This window comes from Procambarus clarkii, chromosome 38, assembly GCF_040958095.1.
Source record: "Procambarus clarkii isolate CNS0578487 chromosome 38, FALCON_Pclarkii_2.0, whole genome shotgun sequence".
Lineage (NCBI taxonomy): Eukaryota > Metazoa > Arthropoda > Malacostraca > Decapoda > Cambaridae > Procambarus > Procambarus clarkii.
The window spans coordinates 13,707,432-13,725,816 of NC_091187.1; the positions used below are offsets into that span (position 1 = coordinate 13,707,432).

At 45.5% G+C, this 18,385-nt stretch overlaps 1 protein-coding gene across 3 annotated transcripts in view; it reads right to left on the reverse strand.

Annotated features, from left to right (window-relative positions):
• The window catches only part of LOC123771902 (ubiquitin carboxyl-terminal hydrolase 2), a 179,114-nt gene that overhangs the window by 82,211 nt on the left and 78,518 nt on the right, over nucleotides 1-18,385 (reverse strand). For 2 of the 3 annotated variants that reach the window (XM_045764683.2, XM_069337750.1), the window contains exon 3: nucleotides 16,294-16,398. The exons of the other annotated variant lie outside the window; for it this stretch is intronic. In XM_045764683.2, coding sequence (XP_045620639.1) covers nucleotides 16,294-16,398 — 105 coding nt within the window. The remainder of the gene's footprint in view (nucleotides 1-16,293; nucleotides 16,399-18,385) is intronic. 3 annotated transcript variants of the gene reach the window in all.

An 18,385-nucleotide genomic window follows, 5' to 3' on the forward strand; every position in this document is an offset into this window, starting at 1 on the left:
GGCCACGTCTGTGATTGACAATAAACTTCAAACAAAATAAACCTTACAAGAACAACAACAGGGCCACGGAACAACAACAGAACCACGGAACAACAGGACCACGGAACAACAACAGGACCACGGAACAACAACAGGATCACGGGACAACAACAGAACCACGGAACAACAACAGGACCACGGAACAACAACAGGACCACGGAACAACAACAGGACCACGGAACAACAACAGGACCACGGAACAACAACAGGACCACGGAACAACAACAGGATCACGGGACAACAACAGAACCACGGAACAACAACAGGACCACGGAACAACAACAGGACCACGGAACAACAACAGAACCACGGAACAACAACAGAACCACGGAACAACAACAGAACCACGGAACAACAACAGAACCACGGGACAACAACAGAACCACGGAACAACAACAGGACCACGGAACAACAACAGGATCACGGGACAACAACAGAACCACGGGACAACAACAGGATCACGGGACAACAACAGGACCACGGAACAACAACAGAACCACGGAACAACAACAGAACCACGGAACAACAACAGGACCACGGAACAACAACAGAACCACGGAACAACAACAGAACCACGGAACAACAACAGAACCACGGAACAACAACAGGACCACGGAACAACAACAGAACCACGGAACAACAACAGAACCACGGAACAACAACAGGACCACGGAACAACAACAGAACCACGGAACAACAACAGAACCACGGAACAACAACAGGACCACGGAACAACAACAGAACCACGGAACAACAACAGAACCACGGAACAACAACAGGACCACGGAACAACAACAGAACCACGGAACAACAACAGAACCACGGAACAACAACAGAACCACGGAACAACAACAGGACCACGGAACAACAACAGAACCACGGAACAACAACAGAACCACGGAACAACAACAGGACCACGGAACAACAACAGAACCACGGGACAACAACAGAACCACGGGACAACAACAGGACCACGGAACAACAACAGAACCACGGGACAACAACAGAACCTCGGAACAACAACAGAACCACGGAACAACAACAGGACCACGGAACAACAACAGGATCACGGAACAACAACAGGATCACGGGACAACAACAGAACCACGGGACAACAACAGAACCACGGGACAACAACAGAACCACGGGACAACAACAGAACCACGGGACAACAACAGAACCACGGGACAACAACAGAACCACGGGACAACAACAGAACCACGGGACAACAACAGAACCACGGGACAACAACAGAACCACGGAACAACAACAGGACCACGGAACAACAACAGGACCACAGAACAACAACAGGGCCACGGAACAACAACAGAACCACGGAACAACAACAGAACCATAGAACAACAGGGCCACGGAACAACAACAACAGGGCCACGGAACAACAACAACAGGGCCACAGAACAACAGCGCCACGGAACAGCAACAACAGGACCACGGAACAACAACAACAGGACCACGGAACAACAACAACAACAGCGGCACCAATCAACACACATTCCACCAGGGAACTAAACAAACAGTAACATGATGCAACAGTCGCAGCAACGCAACACCGGGTGAGAAAAGATCATGTCAACACGTTTTGCAAGAAAGTCAACAAAGAAGATGCAACTGAGTATAACACTAATCTTAGAGCATATATTACTAACCTCAGGGTCTATAACACTAATCTTAGAGTATATAACACTAATCTTAGAACATATAACACTAATCTTAGAGTATATAACACTAATCTTAGAGTATATAACACTAATCTTAGAACATATAACACTAATCTTAGAGTATATAACACTAATCTTAGAACATATAACACTAATCTTAGAGTATATAACACTAATCTTAGAGTATATAACACTAATCTTAGAGTATATAACACTAATCTTAGAACATATAACACTAATCTTAGAGTATATAACACTAAGATTAGAGTATATAACACTAAGATTAGAGTATATAACACTAAGATTAGAGTATATAACACTAATCTTAGAGCATATATTACTAACCTCAGGGTATATAACACTAATCTTACAGTATATAATACTAATCTTAGAGCATATAACGGTAATCTTAGAGTATATAACACTAATCTTAGAGCATATAACACTAACCTTGTTATATCACAGTCTTGTTATACTGTGATATAGCACAGTATATAGCAATCTTGCTATATCAACATATATCGCGCTTGACACTGTAAGAGTGATGGAACACTGCAAGAGACCCGTTGGTCCACACTATGGGGGTTCCCGTTTAAATCAACCCCCCTGTGTTGACCCCGTTTGCATCTATCCTCTCTCACCCTTAAACCTATCCACACATCCACAGCCATAGTCCAAAACCAGAGATGGGATTCTTCAAGCACTTACGAAACCTGTACATCTCTTTTCAGTTATGGCGGCTGTGTGTACATAACATTTGGCTTGCCTTCGAAGGCTTCCAAGGCCATGACGCGGGTGTCTAACAACTGCCAGGCTGGAGCGTGCTTCGCTAAACACATGTTGTCCAGGGTTATGCAGGTGTTATAAGTCCCTGTGTTGTGATCTGTTTTTTTTTAACATTTAGGAGGTTGTTTAAGATTCGCTACCTGGAACAAAAAGTTCCAATTAGCACGGGCTATGGTGAGCCCGTAGTGTTTAGGAGGGAGGGAATTATCACGGGAAAGAATTATTCATCGTCTCTATTGTACATTTTAAGGCGTTCAATTTGCGATGTTTTTCCGTATCCAGATAATATTTAAGGCATGTTTTTTTTTAATTTTTTTGAAATTCTTGATGAATATGGAATTCCAAGAGCTTAGGCTGGGGTCGGGGTGCACGGAAATATTGCATATGGCTTCAAGATCCTATGAGTTTGGGTGTCATCTGAGATACATGTTGGGATTGTCATCATGTTCTTGAAGAATTCACTTGTGTTTGTCAGTCTTCAAAGTGTTTACCAGCTCCCTCCACAAAAACAGAATGATGCTGTCTTTGTTGTGAGTGACTTGCCCGCAAAAATTAGTGGCTTTAGGCATAGCCTAAATTGCCAATAAATTTAGGCATTATTGTGCCTATACATTAGCTCCTCCTACAAATCCAACTTTCTGTTTATAACTCATTTTCTATGTATGTACTTTTACCTGAATAAACATTATCATTATCATTAGTTAAAGTTCCATCTGCCTCATGTTAGGGCCGAGTGCTTCGTGTCTGTATTTGCTCTGGACCTTTATACAAAATAAAAAAAAAAATATTACATTGATGAAATATATTTTGCATTGAAAATTTAATTAACGAACTTTTGCTTTGTGTCTCTCATGAATTTTATACGATTCTTATAGTTTAGGCTCAGTTGTTGAGGCTCAGTTGTTTAGGTTCAGTTGTTTAGGTTCAGTTGTTTAGGCTCAGTTGTTTAGGTTCAGTTGTTTAGGTTCAGTTGTTTAGGCTCAGTTGTTTAGGCTCTCTTGTTTAGGCTAAGCTGTTTAGGCTCAATTGCTTCCCTATTCCTACAAATTCTTTGTTCTCTTGCTGGAATAAGTTTTCTTCACTTATAAAAAGCCGTTCTCGTTCCAATTTGCAAATTGTTCTCTCTATTGTCTGGGTAGTATGAGGCTTGAGCATAGGCCTAGTGCCACTGTGCCTACCCTCGCCAGGCACTGACTTGAGTTGGCATTATTTAGCTGTTCTTTCCAGCATATTTAGGAGAGGTTGTGCTTTATTAGTTAAAAGTTAATAAGATTATTATTCAAATTTAATTTGTTGAATTCTCCTCCTCGTGGATTTAAAATGAGCTGCGCAGGTCTACGGTCTATAAACTGTCATCCACACTTCCGTAGATGACAATTTATATGACACGGGGATGGGTCAGTAATTCCTCTGAGGTTCAGTAGTAGTCAGGGGTAAGTCGACAATTCCAGTTTGGCAGCAGGATGCTGCTTCTGGAAACTTCCCTTATTAAGGCTACTCATAGCCCAGTCGACAGAGCATCGGGTCCAGAGTTCGAGTCTCCTATAGCCCAGGTAAATACTCTACTGTCTATGGGTTATATAAACTGTGATCAGGTTGGTATCTGAGTAAAACACAGCTACAATAATTTATTATAAATTAGTTCGTCCATGTGAAGAATAGGACTCTCCTTGAGGCTATCTTGAGGGTCAGGAGGTTTCCTTTTCTATTTCTACTTATTCCTGGTTAAAGGTAAAGTTGACTGAGCCGTAAGATGTGATTTATGTGACTCTTTGCTTAGACTGCCTCCAGGATTCTCTCTGATTACCTTGCGGTTACAATGCGGTTATCTTGCCGTTACCTTGCGTCAACCTTGCGGTTACCTTGCCGTTATTTTACCGTTATCTTGCGGTACCTTGTGTTTACATTGCGTTGGTTCCGAGGATCAACCCTGTAGCGTCCCCGCCTCCCCCAGCCCGTCCATTCCATCCACCCGCCAAACCCGCTGTTTATGAATGAAAAACGGTTTACACATGACTCAACTAATGACGTCCGAACACTTCCGGAACAAGTGCTTCACTGACGCCTTTTGTTCGAACCACAACGCTATAAATGCTTCACCCACATACTACAAATACAAATAATCGCCAACAGAACCTAAACACCTAACCTAACCTTACTTAATTATGTCTATATATGCACAGTATGTTAATAGTTAATAACATTAATTTACATTTGAGAAAATTCCTATTTAGAATGAACTTCATGTTAAAATTGACGAATGCGTCTTTAGGGTCGACCGCTGGATGGAATGGACTTGGGTTGGGACAACCAAGGTAACGGGTTGCGTCCCGCTCTCTGAGCAGATCTCCAGATTCACAAAACAGTTACGCAAGCACTTACGAACCTGAACATCTTTTCTCAATCTTTGGCGGCTTTGTTTACAATTATTACACATTTAAGGAGCTCCGAAGCACCAGGAGGCTGCTTATAACAATAACAACAGTTTATTAGCAAGTTTTCATGCTTGTAAACTATTTAATAAATGTAACCAAAGCCGTCAAAGTTTGAGGAAAGATGTTCACGTTCGTAAGTACTTGCGTAACTGCTTTATGAATTCGGGTCCTGGTTGGTGGTCTGGTCAACGAGGCTGTTAGCCACAGCTGCTCACAGCCTGACCTTTGAATCACATTCAGGTGCCGTAAATTTACGTCACCGAGGGAAATAATATTTGGAGGGTTTGTAAGGTTTCCTAATTAGGAGCCGCTGTACATCTGTTGGTCTTGAAACCGACGATAACTTGAGTCTGAGGACTTCGTACAATGACCAATAACTACATTTTGGATTTTAACTTTAGTTATCATCAGGTCCAGGACATCATCTGTGTTTACCAACTTAGATGAATGTCTCTGTAACGTGCAGCTGACGTCTTCACCTTTATCATGTGGGTTTATTTTTGTCATATCTGAAAATACTGTATCCATATCTCACTGTCATTTCAGACCTCTGTGCGAGTTTCAGTCAAGGATGTAAACACTGTATTCACCTAGTTATGTTTGCGGGGGTTGAGTTTTGCTCTTTCGGCCCGCCTCTCAACTGTCAATCAACTGTTTACTAACTAATTTTTTTCCCCCACACACCACACCCCAGGAAGCAGCCCGTGACAGCTGACTAACTCCCAGGTACCTATTTACTGCTAGGTAACAGGGGCATTCAGGGTGAAAGAAACGTTGCCCATTTGTTTCTGCCTCGTGTGGGAATCGAACCCGCGCCACAGAATTACGAGTACCGCGCGCTATCCACCAGGCTACCAGGCCCCTGTTGCATTTGTATGTTGCACTGTATTTGCCTCACTGTGGTGACCAGTTGTGTTGACCAGACCACACACTAGAAGGTGAAGGGACGACGACGTTTCGGTCCGTCCTGGACCATTCTCAACTCGATTGTGTGACTTCACAATCGACTTGAGAATGGTCCAGGACGGACCGAAACGTCGTCGTCCCTTCACCTTTTAGTGTGTGGTCTGGTCAACATACTTCAGCCACGTTATTGTGACTCATCGCCTGACCAGTTGTGAGTGGAGGTTGTTGTGTATTGTAGCCTAGTATAGTGGCTACATAAGAAAGATGTTTCCTTATTTGTGATAGTAAACAGTTTTATCACGGTGCTAATGTTTGTAGCTCTGGTAGGAGTGCCACTTTGTGCCATGTGGTTCTGGTAGGGGTGCCACTTTGTGCCATGTGGCTCTGGTAGGAGTGCCACTTTGTGCCATGTGGTTCTGGTAGGGGTGCCACTTTGTGCCATGTGGCTCTGGTAGGGGTGCCACTTTGTGCCATGTGGCTCTGGTAGGGGTGCCACTTTGTGCCATGTGGCTCTGGTAGGGGTGCCACTTTGTGCCATGTGGCTCTGGTAGGGGTGCCACTTTGTGCCATGTGGTTCTGGTAGGGGTGCCACTTTGTGCCATGTGGCTCTGGTAGGGGTGCCACTTTGTGCCATGTGGTTCTGGTAGGGGTGCCACTTTGTGCCATGTGGCTCTGGTAGGGGTGCCACTTTGTGCCGTGTGGCTCAGGTAGGGGTGCCACTTTGTGCCATGTGGCTCTGGTAGGGGTGCCACTTTGTGCCGTGTGGCTCAGGTAGGGGTGCCACTTTGTGCCATGTGGCTCTGGTAGGGGTGCCACTTTGTGCTTGTGGCTCTGGTAGGGGTGCCACTTTGTCTTGTGGCTCTGGTAGGAGTGCCACTTTGTGCCATGTGGCTCAGGTAAGGGGGTGCCACTTTGTGCCATGTGGCTCAGGTAGAGGGTGGCACTTTGTGCCATGTGGCTCAGGTAGGAGGTGCCACTTTGTGCCATGTGGCTCAGGTAAGGGGTGCCACTTTGTGCCATGTGGCTCAGGTAGGGGGTGCCACTTTGTGCCATGTGGCTCAGGTAAGGGGTGCCACTTTGTGCCATGTGGCTCAGGTAGGGGGTGCCACTTTGTGCCATGTGGCTCAGGTAGGGGGTGCCACTTTGTGCCATGTGGCTCAGGTAGGGGGTGCCACTTTGTGCCATGTGTCTCAGGTAGGGGGTGCCACCTTGTGCCATGTGGCTCAGGTAGGGGTGCCACTTTGTGCCATGTGGCTCAGGTAGGAGTGCCACTTTGTGCCATGTGGCTCAGGTAAGGGGTGGAGTTATCTATCTTCCACCAACATAGGTTCATTTGGTTGTGCATCTGTGTGTTTACACACCTGGCCAGCAGTTACCAGAGAGAGATTATCTAGCTGAAAAACTTGCCTATTACCAGTGCTGTATGAGTCATCTTGGGATGAACTAATCAAATGAGAGCTAAAAGCAACTTATTTTTGGGAGGCTGAGGCATAAGTGGACTGTTGGGAGCACTGTTCCAAGGGGAGAGAATGATGAGAGAGAAAAGACATTTACAATCATTCTGATTTAATCTGTTTTTGTTGTTTAATTAAATATACCTGAGCGCCATCACCTGTAGTGACCTTGACGGCCACCAGAGCGCTTGGTGAAGGTTTCTCTAATATTGCTGAGGATTTAACAGGTTGTTACAAGACACAGATTGGCTTCTTCCGTTGATTAACACATGTGTGGACGCACATGTTGAAGCCTCGTTTAACAGGACAGGTGTGGGGTCGGAAGAAATGTGCAGTGCTGCCAGATTCACTGGTCGGAGGGAGCCGGTCGGCCGAGCGGACAGCACGCTGGACTTGTGATCCTGTGGTCCCGGGTTCGATCCCGGGAGCCGGCGAGAAACAATGGGCAGAGTTTCTTTCACCCTATGCCCCTTGTTACCTAGCAGTAAAATAGGTACCTGGGTGTTAGTCAGCTGTCACGGGCTGCTTCCTGGGGGTGGAGGCCTGGTCGAGGAACGGGCCGCGGGGACACTAAAGCCCCGAAATCATTTCAAGATAACCTCAAGATAAGATTCGCGAAGCAGTTACGCAAGCACTTACGAACGTGTACATCTTTTCTCAATTTTTGGCGGCTTTGTTTACAATTATTAAACAGTTAATGAGCTCCGAAGCACCAGGAGGCTGTTTATAACAATAACAACAGTTGATTGACAAGTTTTCATGCTTGTAAACTGCTTAATAAATGTAACCAAAACCGTCAAAGATTGAGGAAAGATGTACACGTTCGTAAGTGCTTGCGTAACTGCTTCGTGAATCTGGCCCCAGCCACAAAAACTGCACACACACACACCGTCTCCTCCCCGCCCACATAACCCAATATTTATCGCAATGATCTCACCGCGCCGGAGGTTCCGTGTTCAATTAGTGCAGACAAAGAAACTAACTCAGCAGGTGGCATCCGGCATGCTAATGACCAGCGAGTGTGTTGCATTGGCGTCAGTATCACCGAGGCCTTGGAATTATCACCAGCAGAGGCGCAGTGACCTTGCCGGCAAGCAGGCCAAGGTGTACCTACTCTGGCATCGTCTACAGCCATCATTTATATATCTGTGTGCTTCAGCTTGTAGTTTAGATCTGTTGTCTTGTGTATGAGCCTCTGTCCTCGGTAATGGACTCCTTTCTCATCCCGTGGACGGTGGTGGACCCCATACCCATCTCGTGGACGGTGGTGGACCCCATACCCATCCCGTGTGGATACCGTTGACGGTGGTGGACCCCATACCCATCCCGTGGGTGGCAATGGAAACAGCTACAGAGGCACATAATGGATTCAGAACTGAACCGCAAAGTTGCCTCAGAAGCTGGGACACCGTTCCTGCAGCCATGCTACACATGACAGCGTCAAAACACCAGGGGGGGGGGGAAGGGGTAGAAACTGATATCATGACTAATTTAACCCAAGGCTTCGTTATCTACTAGAAAACGATAAGACTAATCTAACTAGGCTACGCGGAGATCTGTCTAGAGCAGCCCGTCTTCCTAAGGTTTCCCAACATCAAGAAACTGTCGTACTAATGTGCCCTTATCCTAACCTACCAGAGGACCCAAAACAGAAAACGGGACAGTACGTCACTTTCGCCAGCCGGTTCCATTTTCTAGTACGATGATTTTTGGCTTTATGTAACGTATACGAGCGAAAAGCGACGTTCTTCGTAAGAGAACAGGTTGCTAGCGAGGGAGAGAACATGGCAACAATGTGGACGAGTAGCACAAAATGTTCTTTCTTTAAGTTGTTATAAGAACACTTTTGGATGAGAAGTTGATCATCAGTTATGTGCAACAAGTCACAAAGTAATATGTCAGAAGAAAACATTATTGAGTCATATTGCCTTTGCTGCAGTAATTTAAGTAACGGAGCTAATTACCTTGTTATTAAGGTCCCTTGAGGCATTTTGACAGGTCAGTTCAACACGCGGCCTTCGTCACACCCGCGTCTCTTCACATTATACTGCTCCAACATTCAAATATATGAGAATTCTACCTAATCATATTTAAATCAGATCAAATGTTTATTCTTGTAAAAATATATACATACAAGACGAGTTACAAACATAATGTTGGATTTTTCGAAAGAGCTAGTAAATACAATGCCTAAAGCCATTAATACGCATAGCGTTTCGGGCATTTAATTGTCAATACAAATAATACGTGAGAAACATCGATATACCACTTGCAGAGAAGTGTGTAGGAAATTACTAAATAATGTACCAACCTGTCCTCATAATAGGACGTCGTATTTTGACGTATATTGCACCTGTGGCTAAAAATTGTACTAGAAAATGTCAGCGACTCACGAAATTGACCCACTGTCCCGTTTTCTGTTTTGGGTCCTCTGGTAGGTTAGGATTAAGGCACTTTAATACGACAGTTTCTTGACGTTGGGAAAACCTTAGGAGGACTGGCAAAATGTACTATGTTAATGGCCTCCATGGTGATTGATGCAGCACTGCTAGAGATATTATAATTAACATCTTTATTGACAAAATTTAATTACAGTTTTGCCTAATCTAAGGAATTCAATTAAGTCTTATCAGAGTGAGGATAATGCTGGTATTCACCGTCACACAGGACAGAGGACCATACACAAGACAATAGGTCTAAACTGTAGGCTGAAGCACATATATATCATGGTTACAATCAATGTTTCAATGTACTAAGATGTAAATATGGGTCCACACCCTCCACCACCACCACCACTAGGCTACCACCACCACCACTAGGCTACCACCACCACCACTAGGCTACCACCACCACCACTAGGCTACCACCACCACCACTAGGCTACCACCACCACCACCACTAGGCTACCACCACCACCACCACCACTAGGCTACCACCACCACCACCACCACTAGGCTACCACCACCACCACCACCACTAGGCTACCACCACCACCACTAGGCTACCACCACCACCACCACTAGGCTATCACCACCACCACTAGGCTACCACTAGGCTACCACCACCACCACTAGGCTACCACCACCACCACCACTAGGCTACCACTAGGCTACTACCACCATCACTAGGCTACCACCACCACCACTAGTGGTGGTGGTGGTGGTGGTAGCCTAGTGGTGGTGGTGGTAGCCTAGTGATGGTGGTGGTAGCCTAGTGGTGGTGGTGGTGGAGGGTGTGGACCCATATTTACATCTTAGTACATTGAAACATTGATTGTAACCATGATATATATGTGCTTCAGCCTACAGTTTAGACCTATTGTCTTGGTCTAAACTTGGTCTCCCTAGTGCCGACCGGCACTAGGGAGCCGGTCGGCCGAGCGGACAGCACACTGGACTTGTGATCCTGTGGTCCTGGGTTCGATCCCAGGCGCCGGCGAGAAACAATGGGCAGAATTTCTTTCATCCTATGCCCCTGTTACCTAGCAGTAAAATAGGTACCTGGGTGTTAGCCAGCTGTCACGGACTGCTTCCTGGGGGTGGAGGCCTGGTCGATGACCGGGCCGCGGGGACACTAAAGCCCCGAAATCATCTCAAGATAACTCAAGATAACTAGGCTACCACCACCACCACCACTAGGCTACCCCGCCATCATCATGACCTTAACACACTCACATACTCACTCCTCCTCTTTCATACAGGCACCAGAGACGTTTTAGTTATCATATGCATCTTAAATTTCAACATTTAAAACCTAATTATTGGCGTAGTTGGTAATTGGACATTGAAAAGGTTTACATACTCTACAAATGCGAACAAGCCTGAACGGTCTCCAGGCATATATGCAACTGAAAACTCACACCCCAAAAGTGACTCGAACCCATACCGCTAGAAGCAATGGATCTGATGTACAGGATCCCTCAGTTTGATACTCTACAAAGTCATGCGTTTTGCGTAATTTTTTTTATTTAGTGTTTGTCGTATTTAAAAGCACATTCATGCAAAGTTAGGGAAAAGGATGGTGCGTATTTTATACCTAATACAATACTTATTTTGTTTTGAAGACCATATTGGACGAATCTATTGTGACAAAATTATTGAACTCGTATGGACATTTACAAAATGGGGTCGACAAGCAGTCGTAGAGTAAGGAAGCCAGAGAGCAGTTAAAGTAAAATCACAGAGTCCTCAGTAAACATCTTCAAAGACAGCCTTCACTAGAAGGCCGAACCCTGCTAAGAGTTGTGATAACTAAAGGAAGACGAGTTACTTATAAGACGTGAAGGAAGCAAAATTATTTAAGTTAGATACACTTTAAATGACCATAGAAGTCCTGGTCAGATATAGAGACCTAATAACACCATATCATGTAGATATGGTTTTAATATGTCACCAATTACACGAAGCTGACTTGCTATCCAATCTGTGGCTATGGCTATCCCAACCTTAGAATCACCTTCCTAAATTAAATAATGATCGCACATGCAGGTCCTGCTGGAGAACAAGGGATGATATATTGAACGTCATCAGAGCATCTTAAGAGACAGATAAACTATCTACCTCTTGAAAGAAGACAGACATAATTTTAAGTCCTAAGCCCAAAGAACTTGGCAATTGCAGACCCATTTTATCACAATCATGCATTAGTAAAACAGCAGAACTGATGGTCTAGGCTATCTGTTTAGGTCTAGGATGGTCTAGGCGCCTGACAGCTGGGTGAACAGCGCTTCGGATTCGTAATCCTGAGGTTCCGGGTTCGATCCCCGGTGGAGGCGGAGACAAATGGGCAAAATGTTTCTTTCATCCTAATGCCCCTGTTACCTAGCAGTAAATAGGTACCTAGGAGTTAGACACCCCCCCAGGTTGCTTCCTGGGGGTGTGTAACAAAAAGGAGGCCTGGTCGAGGACCGGGCCGCAGGGACGCTACGCCCCGAAATCGTCTCAAGATAACCTCAAGATAGGCTACTGTGGAAGACAGTAGCCTAGCCCTAGACCATCACTATTAGAATAGAATCATCAACTGCATAGCAATGTTGCTAGGAGCAGTTAACACATGCTCATACATATATTGATCTTCCTTGCTTTAGAAAAAGTATTCGAATTTGCAATCGCCCAAGAGTGCTGATCAATAAGCTAGAAAAGTCCCTATTAGTATGCAAGGAGAGAGAATGATTATCAATATGCTAGGAGAGAGAATGATTATCAATATGCAAGGAGAGAGAATGATTATCAATATGCTAGGAGAGAGAATGATTATCAATATGCAAGGAGAGAGAATGATTATCAATATGCAAGGAGAGAGAATGATTATCAATATGCTAGGAGAGAGAATGATTATCAATATGCTAGGAAAATCCCTATCAATATGCTAGGAGTGATAATGAAAGAGAGTGATGATCAATATAATAGGAAAGTCAGGATCAATATGCTAGGAGAATGATGATCAGTATGCTAGGAAAGTTAGTATCAATATACTAGGAGAGAGAGAGAGTGATGATCAATATAATAGGAAAGTCAGGATCAATATGCTAGGAGAGAGTGGTGATCACCATGCTAGGAAAGTCACGATCAATAAGTTAGGAGAGAGAGTGATGATCAATACGCCAGGAGAGAACGAGGATCAATATATGCTAGGAGCGTGACGATCAATATGGTGGGAAGAAAGCACTGCATATTGATGCAGTCTACCCCTCCAAAAACAAACTTAAATAAAAAGAAAACTGAAAAACAAGCGATAACTATAATAAATAGCAACCACATTCCGGTTATCCCTATATATACACACCGGCCTCTTAAGTTGCCACAACGGACAGACAACGGTGTACTGACCAAATAGCAAGTTTGGTGTTGGGCTTAAGGCCTATCAACCTCTGGAGGGTTATTAAGACCAATACAATACCTTACTGACCAACCAGCAAGTTTGGTGTTGGGCTTAAGACCTATCAACCTCTGGAGGGTTATTAAGACCACCACAATACCTTACTGACAACCAACAAATAAAATTTATTCCTTAGCATAGACAAGGAGTAAACTCATAGAGTATACATGGGTTGACATAACACTGTATTACGGTAAACTAACCTCTGGGTCACCCTGCCATAAACCGAGAAACAGTCTCCCCCCCCCCTCCATGGTGTATAAGTATACTGTATTACCAGAATTTACCTGAGGGCCGCAAACACTCTAGTGGCTTCGAGGAGGACAGGAATCCGGCTGCTTGTCAAAGCTCCCCCCTCCCTCATATATACCTTCGATACACTATTTTGACAGGTTATTATCTTAAATTTTATGTGTAAGTATCTCTAAATTTTAAAAGTTACCATATTTGAAACTATATTTAAAAATATAATTCTCATTTCTTTTTCATATAGTTCACCAACAAAATATGTTGAGAAGCATATCATTCTTGTAAGAGTAATTGCGTTTTTCTAAGGCAGTCATCCCTTCATGGAACTGTTTTCTTTGGTAAAGCTGACGGCTCGTGCTTTAGTCTGTCTTCCAGGACAGACTCAAGAATGTTTAAATTTTTTTGTATAAACAAACTTAGGTACTCGGAGCAATGTACTGCTACCCTATTATATATGAAAGATTACACAATGCAGATAAAAAACTAGGGCAGGGGTTGTACACTAGGGCAGGGATGGTACACTAGGGCAGGGATGGCACACTAGGGCAGGGATTGTACACTAGAGCAGGGATGGTACACTAGGGCAGGGATGGTACACTAGGGCAGGGATTGTACACTAGAGCAGGGATGGTACACTAGGGCAGGGATGGTACACTAGGGCAGGGATTGCACACTAGAGCAGGGATGGTACACTGGGGCAGGGATTGTACACTAGGGCAGGGATGGCACACTAGGGCAGGGATGGTACACTAGGGCAGGGATTGTACACTAGAGCAGGGATGGTACACTAGGGCAGGGATGGTACACTAGGGCAGGGATGGTACACTAGGGCAGGGATTGTACACTAGAGCAGGGATGGTACACTGGGGCAGGGATGGCACACTAGGGCAGGGATGGTACACTAGGGCAGGGATGGTACACTGGGGTAGGGATGGTACACTAGGGCAGGGATTGTACACTAGAGCAGGGATGGTACACTGGGGTAGGGATGGTACACTGGGGCAGGGATGGCACACTAGGGCAGGGATGGTACACTAGGGCAGGGATGATACACTAGGGCAGGGATGATACAAAAGGGCAGGGATGGTACACTGGGGTAGGGATGGTACACTAGGGCAGGGATTGTACACTAGAGCAGGGATGGTACACTGGGGTAGGGATGGTACACTGGGGCAGGGATGGCACACTAGGGCAGGGATGGCACACTAGGGCAGGGATGATACACTAGGGCAGGGATGGTACACTAGGGCAGGGATGGTACACTGGGGTAGGGATGGCACACTAGGGCAGGGATGGTACACTAGGGCAGGGATGGTACACTAGAGCAGGGATGGTACACTGGGGTAGGGATGGCACACTAGGGCAGGGATGGTACACTAGGGCAGGGATGATACACTAGGGCAGGGATGGTACACTAGGGCAGGGATGGTACACTAGGGCAGGGATGGTACACTAGGGCAGGGATGGTACACTAGGGCAGGGATGGCACACTAGGGCAGGGATGGTACACTAGGGCAGGGATTGTACACTAGAGCAGGGATGGTACACTAGGGCAGGGATGGTACACTAGGGCAGGGATGGTACACTGGGGTAGGGATGGCACACTAGGGCAGGGATGGTACACTAGGGCAGGGATGATACACTAGGGCAGGGATGGTACACTAGGGCAGGGATGGTACACTGGGGTAGGGATGGCACACTAGGGCAGGGATGGTACACTAGGGCAGGGATGGTACACTAGAGCAGGGATGGTACACTGGGGTAGGGATGGCACACTAGGGCAGGGATGGTACACTAGGGCAGGGATGGTACACTGGGGTAGGGATGGCACACTAGGGCAGGGATGGTACACTAGGGCAGGGATGGTACACTGGGGTAGGGATGGCACACTAGGGCAGGGATGGTACACTAGAGCAGGGATGGTACACTAGGGCAGGGATGGTACACTGGGGTAGGGATGGCACACTAGGGCAGGGATGGTACACTAGGGCAGGGATGGTACACTAGAGCAGGGATGGTACACTAGGGCAGGGATGGTACACTAGGGCAGGGATGGTACACTAGGGCAGGGATGGTACACTAGGGCAGGGATGGTACACTAGGGCACGGATGGTACACTAGGGCAGGGATGGTACACTAGGGCAGGGATGGTACACTAGGGCAGGGATGATACACTAGGGCAGGGATGGTACACTAGGGCAGGGATGGTACACTACGGGCAGGGATGGTACACTAGGGCAGGGATTGTACACTAGAGCAGGGATGGTACACTGGGGCAGGGATTGTACACTAGGGCAGGGATGGTACACTGGGGCAGGGATTGTACACTAGAGCAGGGATGGTACACTGGGGCAGGGATGGTACACTAGGGCAGGGATGGTACACTAGGGCAGGGATGGTACACTAGGGCAGGGATGGTACACTAGGGCAGGGATGGTACACTAGGGCGGGGATGGTACACTGGGGCAGGGATGGTACACTAGGGCAGGGATGGTACACTAGGGCAGGGATGGTACACTAGGGCAGGGATGGTACACTAGGGCCGGGATGGTACACTATGGCAGGAATTGTACACTAGAACAGGGACGACACACTAGGGCAGGGACGACACACTAGGGCAGGGACAGCACACTAGGGCAGGGACGACACACACTAGGGCAGGGACGACACACTAGAACAGGGACGACACACTAGGGCAGGGACGACACACACTAGGGCAGGGACGACACACACTAGGGCAGGGACGACACACTAGAACAGGAACGACACACTAGGGCAGGGACAGCACACTAGGGCAGGGATGACACACCAGGATAGGGACAGCACACTAGAACAGGGACGACACACTAGGGAGGGACGACCGTTTACCTCAGTCTCCCAGGCGAGGCGGGCTGCTATCCGTTCTCTAACACGGTCCCGGCGGTAGCGAGAGCGGGAACCATCGTAGCTCTCCACCCCAACTCGGGTCTTGGGCTGCCAGGTAGAAATATTATATTACTAAGAATTCATCTTCTCGGGGACAGGAAGCCTCTCTCTCTCTCTCTCTCTCTCTCTCTCTCTCTCTCTCTCTCTCTCATATATATATATATATATATATATATATATATATATATATATATATATATATATATATATATATATATATATATATATATATATATATATTTTTTTTTTTTTTTTTTTAGGGCAGGTATATATATATTGTACATAAGGTATATATATATTGTACATAATTATATATAGGTACTCCCTGGTACCTATTGACTGCAAGGTGAACAGAAGCATGAGGTGTAAGATACTGTAGGCCAACTGCTGGTCTTCCCCAGGATTCAATTTACAACTGTTAAATTTCCAGCTACCTAGTTTACTAATATGTGAACAGAGGAATCAGGTAAAAGAAAACGTGCCTAATTGTTTCCGTCCCACCCGAGGATTACATGTTGGTCCGTCGGTTGTAAGTCGAGGACGTAGGCTACTGTACATAACAGCAATATAATCTCTACAGACCTCCTCCTGTCCTCTCATATAATACATCGCATTTTGACGTCAAAATCCCCCAACGGACAAAATATGATGTATTATAAACCAGTGCTATACCGTCGGTTCGGATGGTACCGTAGTACCATCCAGCGTAGGATGACTAAGTTAATTCCCCAAATTAGAAATCTTTCATATGAAGAAAGATTAACAAATCTTAAGTTGCATTCACTGGAAAGGCGAAGAGTTAGGGGTGACATGATAGAGGTTTACAAGTGGGTGAATGGACATAACAAAGGGGATATTAATAGGGTATTAAAAGTATCAACACAAGACAGAACACGAAACAATGGGTATAAATTGGATAAGTTTAGATTTAGGAAAGACTTGGGTAAATACTGGTTCAGTAACAGGGTTGCTGATTTGTGGAACCAATTGCCGCGTAACATTGTGGAGGTGGGGTCCCTCGATTGTTTCAAGCATGGGTTGGACATGTATATGAGTGGGATTGGGTGGTTATAAATAGGAGCTGCCTCGTATGGGCCAACAGGCCTTCTGCAGTTGCCTTTGTTCTTATGTTCTTATGTTCTTATGTTCTGTAGAAGAAGGGGATACAAGTGACAGGATGAACAACCCAGCGGGTTTTCTTCCTATTGGGGAGTGTTGGCCATGATGCTATAGCGGTATGACCACTTACAGGATATATTTTTTTTTTTTTGCAGGGATATTCCTGCGCGGGCCGTAAGCCTATGACGCTGCCCAATAAACTCGCCCCTAGGGGCAAAATTTAAAAATTGTAAATGTACCGGATATTTCTCAGAGTCTCACCGAATAAGTAAAGAAACTACATATTACACACACACGATGAGCATGTAACATACTTGAACAATATAGTCTGGTACATACAGCAGTGAAGCGCGTCAGTGACTGGGCCGGTACGACTCAACCCCAACTTGCACACATTATATCTTGCCACTGAATGTTTAAAAGACAAAGACAGTAGACATATATACTGTGACTCCATGTAGCACAGGCTATAGTGATCCCGTCATCAGCTAGGCAGAGTGCACTCCTGGCAGTGAACGCACATAGTAGTAACACCCAGAAAATAGTCTGCGATATTCGAATGAATGTTTTAGCTGCTAAGGAAAACAGATTTGTAATTAAATTCCTTTGGAGACCATCAGATGTTGACATCTCAAGGCCTGACACTGTTGACATGCTGGCAAAGACAGCCTGTAGCACACCAGCAGTAGAAATGAATATGTGTTTCCTTACCAGTGACCAAGAGAATACTTAAGCGAATGTCTGATGAAAATCTTACTGATCTAACAAATTCACAACGACCTGAAAGCTGTAACATTCAATATTATTATAAGACATTTATGTCTCTCGAACAGCTATTTGTGAGTAAATGTCCCGTGAGGAGACATTTATATATGGAACTAATAGAGCAAGAACCCGGCAATGTGATGTTATAGTG